Source organism: Nelumbo lutea, chromosome 7, assembly GCF_056320005.1.
Source record: "Nelumbo lutea isolate HS-2025 chromosome 7, American lotus-T2T, whole genome shotgun sequence".
Taxonomy (NCBI): Eukaryota; Viridiplantae; Streptophyta; class Magnoliopsida; order Proteales; family Nelumbonaceae; genus Nelumbo; species Nelumbo lutea.
In genome coordinates, this window is record NC_142690.1 from 847,636 (window position 1) to 858,201 (window position 10,566).

General features: G+C 37.9%; 1 protein-coding gene and 1 long non-coding RNA gene across 4 annotated transcripts; one reads left to right on the plus strand and one right to left on the minus strand.

The window, feature by feature from the left end:
* The first annotated feature begins 2,581 nt into the window (after positions 1-2,581).
* Positions 2,582-3,985, plus strand: LOC148844500 (uncharacterized). Its single transcript, XR_016101957.1, has 2 exons — positions 2,582-2,860; positions 3,701-3,985. It is a non-coding gene; the product is annotated as an uncharacterized LOC148844500 (long non-coding RNA).
* Positions 3,986-5,042: 1,057 nt separating this feature from the next.
* LOC148844501 (YTH domain-containing protein ECT4-like) lies at positions 5,043-10,026 on the minus strand. 3 transcript variants are annotated; one of them, XM_088953563.1, is made up of 9 exons: positions 9,726-10,026; positions 8,541-8,617; positions 8,263-8,422; positions 8,065-8,138; positions 7,266-7,865; positions 6,553-7,143; positions 6,253-6,465; positions 5,998-6,144; positions 5,043-5,824 (listed from the first exon to the last, which is right to left on the minus strand). In XM_088953563.1, exons 1-9 carry the CDS (start codon positions 9,748-9,750, stop codon positions 5,561-5,563), a joined length of 2,151 nt encoding a protein of 716 aa, XP_088809689.1. In that variant the 5' UTR covers positions 9,751-10,026; the 3' UTR covers positions 5,043-5,560. The 3 variants fall into 3 exon arrangements, with proteins under 3 accessions (XP_088809689.1, XP_088809690.1, XP_088809691.1); XM_088953564.1 differs by having other exon boundaries at positions 8,263-8,407; positions 9,726-10,024; XM_088953565.1 differs by having other exon boundaries at positions 8,541-9,538; positions 9,698-9,964.
* Between the last annotated feature and the right edge of the window lie 540 nt (positions 10,027-10,566).

Sequence of the window (10,566 nt, forward strand, 5' to 3'; positions counted from 1 at the left end):
GTGTGTCAATATCTCCTCCCTCAATCTCTATTGTTCTTCATTTGGTGTAAATTTCATAGCCAAGAGTTTCTTGTGAATTTTTTTTAAATTGGTGTAATAGAACCATACCAAGTTGGTCTCATGTTCTTTTATACGATCTGATTAATACCATATAAGTGTATAAGAAAATAAAACAAACGAAAGAGAGAGAGTGGAAGAGAAACTGAAGGAGAATGATAAAAATTAAGGGAGAATGAGATATCAACCAAAGAAAGAGAATGAGAGAGATTGAGGGAGAATGATAGTTAAAGAGAGAATGAGAAATTGATATAGAGAACATGAATACAAAAACCATTCTTATTTATTTTCAAATCACATAGTCATTGAGTAGATAAAGATGACCGTGAGATGGTGAGAGGGAGATTTGAGAGAGAGAGAAAGAGAGATTAAAAACCTTCTTTTTATTTTCCAATCACCCAACATTAAAAGGCAATTTCAGTGTAAATTTCCAACATGGATTAAGAGTCTCATGTTGGCAACAGTCACATAAGCCTCTGATAACATGGTGTGGGTTTTTATCATTTGAAATATAGAGTTGGTTCTCAAAGTTATGTTGGTTTATCGACCAACTTGTAGCCTAATTTTAAATGTATAACCAGCTCTAACTATAATTTTTCCTAATTTAACACTAATCCAAAAGCAATGCTATTTTCTTATCTAGATGATTGGTCAATGATCCAACTTTTCTAAGAAACACATGATGTCATAATTGAATAAAAAATATTTAAATTTATTTTTAATCATATTGTTACTTTTGATAATTTTTAATTTCTATCTTAACTATGATATATCTAAAATTTAGGTAACTGATATGAAGAAAATTTTCTCACATGCAATACATGTGCTTAATTATTAGTATATGTATATACATTAAAACCTTAACAACATTAAAGATGTCCCCTCTAACGTATCATCTTATTACAGGTTCGCATTCTTTGTTGCAAGGTGCAGTTGATGCATCATAGATTTTACAGATTTTGATAATTAAAGAAAGTAAAATCTTTTATTAATGTTTTAAGTATTTGTGATACAAATTAGGAGGATTTTTTTCGTGTGCTTAGTTGGTATTCATAGTGTTTTACCTTTTTCTCATGGATGACCGATGATAGACATTAAACATGTTGAAACCAAACTTTAAAAAACTGGATCAGAACCATCTTGGCGATAGGTTCCTGGGTCAAACGGTCTGACAATCCAGTTTAAATGGATGGACCATTCTGATTTTAAAAAAAAAAAAAAAAGGTTAAAGAAATGGCCAAAAATCATTATTCGGGTCGATGGATCGACTGCCCAGACCAGTGGGTCACTAATCAAGTTAACATTTTTTGGCCTAAGAGCGGTTTTAGGATGAAAGGAACCACAGAATCAGTTATCTTGACTGTTCCCGAGTCAACTGGTCAAACCATCCAATCCAGTCCAGTTTTCAAAGCCATGATTCAAACCAGTTACCTCGACTGCTCGCATTCCCGACATATGGCTGTAAAGATTGTTGGAACAGGGTTTGCCCTGAGCGAAGTCGGACTCGGACTCTATTAATAGTTTGTGTAGTTGAATGTGCAACTCATTTGCAATGTCGAAACTTGGGAACCATCAACGCAAACTCAATAGAAAGAACCAAACTTCTTGAGAATTTATGGTTCAGGGTGGTAAGGGTCCTTCAAAACCTAATCACATTCGCATACGCCTTATACCTATCACAGTAATCTATTATATATACCAAGGCGGGAAGGGCCTTCGTCAAGATGACGTAGCCTTCTCTTCCCGCAGGAAAAAGTATCCGCACGTGAAATCCTTCTTCTCGTGCGAAAAGCGCTTCTCTTCCCAGGAAAAGGTATACGTGAAATCTTTCTTCGCGTGTGAATATAGCAGGATGCTTGGATCTGTCCAGAAGGAGTCGTGGTCCACCTGTTCGAGCCCGTCGCCGGTCACCATTTCTTCCATGGTGACGGCATGGTTTGCCGCTTCACTAAGACGCGGCGTTCCATTCAGGAACGAGCCATTGGCCGCCCTGCCTTTTTGAAGGCCATTGGTGAGCTTCACGGTCACTCTGGTATTGCTCGGCTTCTTTTCTTCTATGCCAGAGTACTTGTCCTATTCCCCGATTGCATTCAAGGCGTCTATGTTCGTAACTAGCCGAGCCGTCGTGGACGCTAACAGCGTGAATCATACCGTCACCATCGAAGAAACGGTGACCGGCGACGAGTTCGAACAGGGGATTGGCGCACGGCCTCTATGTTCGTCCGGTTAATCCGGACATTGATGGCCCCTTTTGATGAAAGCTTCCAAAACAAGATTTGAAACCTCATTTGAACTCCCTTCCTTTCTTCCGAGCCCTAGCCGCAACCAGCGAGAAACCCCTCTGCAACCGACGTTCAACGGCAACAAGTCAGCCAGCGGTAAGCATTTTCTTCTTCTTCTTCTTCTTCTTCTTCTTCTTCCCTATAAACTGATTTATATTTTGTTTTTGAATGATTCTTGAGAGGCGGAAATCAACAGGAAACCGACAGCAGACGAACAGGCAACCAGCGATAAACCTTCCGCCTCTTCTTCTTCTTCTTTCTCCACCTCCTCCTCCATTACATTGATTTCCACTTCATGCTTTGTTTTTGAATATTTCCAGAACCGGATCTCCCTCTCTCCTCTTCTCTTCCTGTAAAACCAATCGTCTTTGATTTTTTCTTTTAACTAATTCAGATTCAGATCTGTTCAACCATGGTGGGTGTCTCTCCTCTCGCCAAATACAAGCTCGTTTTCTTAGGAGATCAGTCTATTGGTATAAATCAACCATTTCATGTAAAACAAATTTGACACTTCATGCCAGGTATTAGGAGTTTTGTCCATTATAGATTTTCGCTAATTATCTGTCCTATTTTCAATTAGGTTCATACCTTGTCTGTACTGATTTGTTTTGTTTTCTTTTTTCAATAAATTTGTATTGTTTGGTAGTGATAATTTTGGTTGTTGTATCAAAATACCGGTTTGAATTGTCATATTTCCAGTTTACATTAATCGGGATTTTAAGACTCTGTATCAACAATAAGAGAGCTCATCTCTTGTTGGATCTCATTTCTTAACCAAATGTCCTCACTACGATATGTCTCTCATGATGGAAGACACCATGATCCCTCTCAAGGTTTCCAATTTTTGGACTGAACGAATAGCATCAATGGGGACTTGGTCCATCAATGATGGATTTTGCTTCCTTGTAACATCTTGTAGGCTGTAACCAATATCGTAAAACTTGTAATCATATTTGAAGGAGTCCCACCAGATGTATGGGAAACTCCTAAAATAATCTTGCTTTCCTATAATACAAGGTAAGAGGAAAATTAGATGTTTCTTTTGCTTTTAACAACTGCTCTATGTATGTTATCACAGGAATGAGTTCTCAATCTCTACTCACAAATATCCATTATTTAGCAATCTAAGTTGTGAGGGCACATACTAGCACTATAAAAAGAAATGCATAATCTGAGTATGCAAATACAAATAGGTTGTTTATAATAAACGTATAGATTACATTCTTTCTACAATAATTAAGCTTTTTAGATGTGGATGGGTCCTATCAGCCACTTACAGATTATGTTACTACAGGTCTGATAGTAATTGAGTTTCAAAGTGACAAAGTTATATTTCCTTCACCTTCACAATACCAATGCAGGGCAAGAAGCAACATTGAAGCTGAATGGTGGGCAGAATGCCATTGGGATGAGAAGATACTTAAGACTGAAGAACATGATTTCTTTTTTTTTTCTTGCCAAGTAAAGATGAATAACATTATTTTTGTTTTTGATGTATATTAAATCTTACTTGTCAGTAGGATAGACAATGATATAGCTCGCCATATTTTTGCCTCTTTTTTTTTGTAATTATAAGATGGATACATTGTCATCTTTACTGAAAAGGTTGATGTAAAAAAAAAAAAAAAAAAGGAATTCTTCCTTTAGATGGTGAGACTATTGGCGCCGATGCAGACTGCAAAGATATTAATGATCCAGAATCAGCTTGTGAAACAGATGCTGATTTCGATATTTGCATTTATTGAATGCCACATGATTATTCTTCTTTTTGTTTGATGGAATCCTATGCTGTTATGTTTCAGTTTCTATTTCTCTTAGGCTTTTTGTTTGTCGAGTTTCGTTTTTTTGCATTTAATTTAGATTGCCTATTTGAGTAAATGCTTAAAATTTGTGAAAGATGTATTTGGTTGGATTCCAAACGAAAGCTAAACCATTCAAATGGCTACATATAATTAATAAAGAGCTCGGAAAAATAAGGCTACCTCTAGGCATTTGGAACTCAAGTTAATCAAGGTGTCCAATTGTTCACTGGTGAATCCATCAAAATAATCAACTTAAATATAACAGGTGGAGGCAGAAAATTCTAAACCTCTTATTTATTTGGGCTCAAAAGATGCATCCATTTTGGATTCTAAATAGTGAGAGCAAGTACAGTCATCCATTCCCATTAATGTCCATTACCATTTTCTAAACTTGCTAGGATATTTCCCCGTTCACACGTTCAGTACAACTCTCCCGTTCTCAGCACGGGTTATTCCGCTGGTGCGTAAAAATATTTGGGGACCAGTAATCAACAAAAAATGTCGCGTTAAAATTATTAATTGGAAATAACATTAACATTATAAAGCGCTCCAAAATGTCAATTGAAATTTGAAAAAATCGCTCCGTCCTACAATCAATGCAAAGCCATAAAAAATGTTTTAAGGAATAGACGAATTGTGCGATCATGTTCATTTTTTTATTCCATTCTGATTTTAATTGTATAATATGGTAAGTTTCGATGGTTGCTGAACAATGCTAACTTGTTAAGAGATAAGAAGCATTTAAGACCCCTACTAAAATCAAAGCAAGCTACGGTCCCATGAGCCAAGGGGGGAGAGAAGAAACGACTTGATTGACAGCTGTTGTATCAAATAAATCTGGGTTATACACGCAAAAGAAGGATGACATACAATCACAATGTCGTCTCCTTGCTCAATTCCATAACTGTAAAAACTCTTCAAGCTCTTGAATTTCTCTATTGCAAACACTCTACACCCGGATTCTGGTCCTCTTACAGATAAAAAAAAACCGCAACGGAGTAGATTTACAAGGGGTAAAATAACCAAAAGAAAAAAGATCAAAGAAAACCATTAAGAAATAAAAGCACAAAAAGAAGATCCCTAAACCCAAACCCTACAGTAAAAAGCAGTTAGGATCTACTCGTAAAGAAGAGAAAACTGACCCACCACAATATCCTAGAGGTAAGGGAAAGGTCATAAAAGGGATGACTCAAATATTGAGGATCATGAAAATAAGTTGATCCTGACTCACCATATTTTTTAAACGACAATAGAAGGGCTGTCTACCCTCACTGTCAACATTTTATTGCCTCGTTAGTAAGCCAGGTCCACTTGGAGTTGGCCAGCATTTGTTCACTTTCTATAATAATCCGGCAGAACCTCTGACCGAACTCTTTAGCAATTCCAATAACCATAGACCCACTCTTGATAAGGGAAGATCTAGCAACCATTTGCAACCCCGTTAGACACAACCTTCTTTTCTGTGCCTACAACTAGTTTAGCACCCTTTGGGGCATCCCTAGCTGCAGTAACTGTTGCATTTTCTTCGGATCTTTTCCACTCTCCATTCAACTGAACGGTAGAAGACTCCTTAAGCAAAACGGAAGCAACCTCTACAGATTTCTGCAATCTCAGTTTTCCATTTGTACCGTCCTTTTCCTTATCATCAGTAACAACAACATCAGCAGGCTTACCATTCCATACCTACAATACAAGTCAATATTTGTAAACCATCGAGATGTATTGCTCAGAATTACCAATGGAAGAAGTTTGCAGGGAATAAATTATGGGAATTAAACATTAAATCCGTATCTATACAAAGTGGACATAGCTTATAACAAATAGATATAGATAATAGAATAAAGTTCATATCATACCTGCTTCTGCAACTGCAGTTGCTTGGCCCTTTTCTCTTGCATTGTCTTTTGCCGAGCCTCATAAAACCCAAAGTCGTCAAGAATGCATGACTTGCTGGAATGCTCCTTGAATATTTTAAGCATTTGAAACCCCTGATCCATCTTTACCTGTAGAAACCAAAACATCTGACATTAAAAGAAAATAATAACATAGGATATATATATAAAATATATACAGAGACCATGCGAGAGAGAGAGTATGAAAAGCACACATACCTCTTGAGTGTCCCTACTATTAGTGACGGGCTTGTTCTCATTATTTTCAAGGGTAATGTGCTTCAACAAACTGTTGGGCACATCCTTTACAATATGCCACTTCACCGTGAAGGAACCATTCCATTTGTCTTGTTGCCAGTACCCTACATTCTTGTTAAAGTCAACTGGGCCAACCATCTCAGCAAGCCCAATAAATTGCCCACTAGTGTTCACCTGGGAAAGAAGAATAAAAGCAGGAAGGTTAGACTATGAGCAGATTCTTTTTAAAGAAATGCATAACGCATCACAATATGTACTCACAGAGAAGAATAGGAATACAGGGCAGCCATCGGGCTTCTCCTGTGCCTCCTGGAATGCAACATCCAGCTTCTTGTTCCCATTAGGTGTGCTGGCCCACACATTATACTTGATGCTCTTGTGAACATCATCCTCGCTGTATGATTTAATAATGAAAAACTTTGCATCAGAATACTTCTCAGGGAAATCTGTTCTGTTGTATTGCTCTCTGTCAGGAACAACATTTGAGTTGTCTTGGTCTTCATTGCCATTCACAATTGATGGTAAACTCTGCCCCTTGACTGCAATTGTGATGGGTGCAAACACCTTCTGATTCTTGAACCCTTTTGCTCTGGGTCCTCTGCTCAACTCATTTAGACCATCCATATTCTCGTTCCCATAACCAAAATAACCGTTTCCCCTGCCTCTTGGTTTGTATTTTGAATCAATTGCTAACCATCCGCGACCATTTGTGTGGGTATCATAGCCATTAATCCCATAGCCTGGTCCGGATCTAACACCATTAGCACTATAGATCCTATTGTTTGGATACATCCTATTCATAAAACCTGGTGTTGGGTTCATTCCGGATGCAGGTCTTGGATGGTGCAAGCCCTGTTAATTGAATAAAAAAGTAATCCCATGCACCAATCAGAACATACTGTCAAATATAAACAAATGCAAAAATAGCATCAGTGTGTACATAAAACAAACAAAGATAAATATCAGATACTTACAATGAGATGTGGAAGTGGACGAATATTCTGATTCCTTCCAGAGTGGACATTATTTGCATGTGAGACGGTTGTAGAAAAGGAGCTACTAGTGGCGGGTTTTGGCTGCCCATCAGAAAAAACCGGGCTATCTATCCAGGGTACTGGAGACCGCATCCCATCATAACCAAATCTTAGGTCCTGGTAGCCAGATGTTGGGATTCCTCCAGACAAAACTCCTCTACAATAAGTATTGTTCGAATTCAAAGTTGAGTTCTGGTTTGTTGGTTTCAATGGTGCTGAGCCATTATTAGCATTGGAATTTCCATTTGCAACACCATTAGCATTTCCCTTGGTTGTTTCTACAGTCAGAGGTGCCTGCTCTGCAGCTACGGAAGTGGAAACCTCCACCTGGGAAGACATCTGGTTAGAGGGATATGGGCCAACAGGGGGAGGAGTCGGTGGCTGGTAATAAGGACTAGGATACTGATAATGTTGAGGCCCATACAGCTGACCATCATGCCCCATGGTGGGAACTGGAGAACCTGCTGGAGGGTATGCACCATAAGGTGCATATCCATAACCATGGTGATACATAAGAGAACCATTATCCCCATAAACTCCCTGCCAACCAGAAACAAGCTTATTGAAACCAACATGTAACATAATACCCAAACCAAAACATTGAAATTATCAGTTCTGACAGAAAAAAATATCAGTCATAACTCTTGAAAGTTGACTAAATTAAAAGGATTCCATTCCAAAACATAATGAAATATATTGAACAGCAACATATATAAGCAATGCTGAAATAAAAACTTACAGTTGGCATCTCTACTCCATCAGGATTTACGTATCTAGAGTAATCATCCCACTCATTAATGTGCCCATCGTAACCTGAAGATCAAATATCTAAATAGTCATCAAAAACAAAAACCAACAATTGCAATAGCAACAAACAGCGTTTGCAGTAATTTATAAGTGAACACATTCAAAAAGAAACCAGCAGAAATTAGCTAACCTCCATAATAATAGGCAGTAGATGCATAGCCATTAGGAAGATAGCACATTGATGGATCCATAAAATCTTGAAGTAAAGGAGTTGTAGATCGTTCAAATGACTGGACAGGACCATTGTGTGCTTCAGCAGTTTCAACAGACCCATACTGAATAGTAGAAGGCTGTGGGAAAAAATTAATAACAAAGAGATGCAATGGAGAACATAGGAGAATATGAGCAGCTGAAAGAGAATATGGAATGTTCTTTCAAAGCATTATATCAAAAAAAAAATGTTGTTACCTTTTTGGTGGCCTCAGGAACTTCACTAATATTGGTCTGAGAATCTATTGACAACTTCTGCAGTAAATCTGCAGCTTCTGAAATATTATTGGTAAAGGAAACAACAAGTATCCGATAACATTTTATGAAAAATAAACAAAAAAAAAATGGTTGTGTTAGGAACTCTATCAAAAGGAATTCTTAATTCATTACCAACTTCTAAAACATATTAGCTGTCAGACACACTAAAAGCTAGAATAAGAATACCTCTTTATCCCTAAAGCAACTCTATCTATTTTACTTAAGTCACTGTATTTTGTCAGTTTTACGTTGGTAATTTGTGATTCTAATGTTAAGAAAAGCTTCCCTTCTGCCCAATAAAGAAATGTTAAGAAAAATTTTACTCCAATTTGTTCCATTGCATACACTGCACGTGTATGTGAGAATGGAAAATATAGATTTGTGAGACAAGCAAATCATGAAGTAACGGTAACGAATATTTCATAATAATTTTATTGTAAACTTCCTTGAAAATGAGGATTGTAATCATAAGCTATAAGAAAATCGACCAGCAAAACTCTTGATCATCCACAAAATCCCCCAAACTAATTAGTAACTTGAAAGACCAAAGCAATAACTCGGCAAACAAATAGTCATTTATCCTGCTGAAGTACAAACCAAATCCAAACAGCAAAAAGAGAAAGAAGAAAAAAGAAAAGGAATGCATTGTTGATGATCCAAAAGCCAACCAACGCAAAATTATGGGTTTTCTAGAGAGAGTGACCACGAGCAATAACACCAAACGCCAAATTAAGACTTAATCCGCTATGAGTAAGAAAACTTCCTCAACGAATAAGTTCCGCAGAAAAAACAGGATCCGGAATAGATCAATTCCCAAACTTGTAACAAAAGAACTTCAGACTATTCTAAGAATCATGAACTAACATACCTCTTGAAAGCACTAACGCTAAACAATATAGTAGAACTGCAGATGTCTTCTAGAAACATGATCCCCAGATCTAGACATAAACCGTTACAAAACCCGCAAACATCTAAAGACAACATACTGAAAAATAGGCAGCTAAAGGATCTTAAGAAGAAGAGAAAATTCAAGTCTACGACTGTAAAGTAGATATAGGAAAATGAAAGTAAAAAACACTGAGCAAATAAAAGCATACCAACAAACTCAGTATTAAGTAAGGATACGGTCCACAGGAGCTACCGCTGCCATGATCGGATTATGCGTGGAGACGAGCAATGGTGTATAAAAGAAGGATGTAAGAAAACCCTAGAAACGAGAACGAAGATTAGGGGATATTGGAGGGGAGAGAGAGAGAAACCCTAGGAGAGAGAAAAGGTGAGGGTCAGGTCAGCCGCCAAGAAGGGTTTGGGCTTTTGGAAAGAAAGGGTTTTTAAGATGGAAAAGCGGTGATTCAAATAGCACCACGGCTCCGCCTTCGAAACAGGATTTTCTTTTGGCGTTTGGAGTTTGAAGGGTTGCTCTCTCGAAACCCTAATCACAAAAACAAACAAAAATGGATTAACCACATGGACATGGACATGGGCTTCGGTGTGGGTGGGCATTTAAGGCCCTATACTTACTGGGCTGGCTTCTCATTAATTCGTTAAAGACCTAGATCATAATGGGATGTCTCTTTTGAAACCAAACCGCAACCAACTCCCCCCAAACCCAAAGGGAAAAACCGGTTTAAGTCCGGTTTAGTAATGTTGATATTTTCCAATCCGAATTCTTAAAGTCTTAACCCAACCTAATTCGAACTTTAATCTGTCAAAGGCCCAACCCAAGGTAGATGGGCAGAAGTTGGATCCCAAGTCTAGACGTCAAAGGACGGTCACACCCTAAAATGCAATGGACCATATCATCAATGTAGTAGACACAATCTTGGGCCTAGAAGAATTGCAGGGGCCCAGTCCCCTATTCAGCCCTCATATGGTGAAACCAAACCGACCTACTATTGGTCAATGATCAGCCCCACCAACTGGTCTATAATTTGATAACGGGCCCAGATTTTTTTAGAGCAGAAAA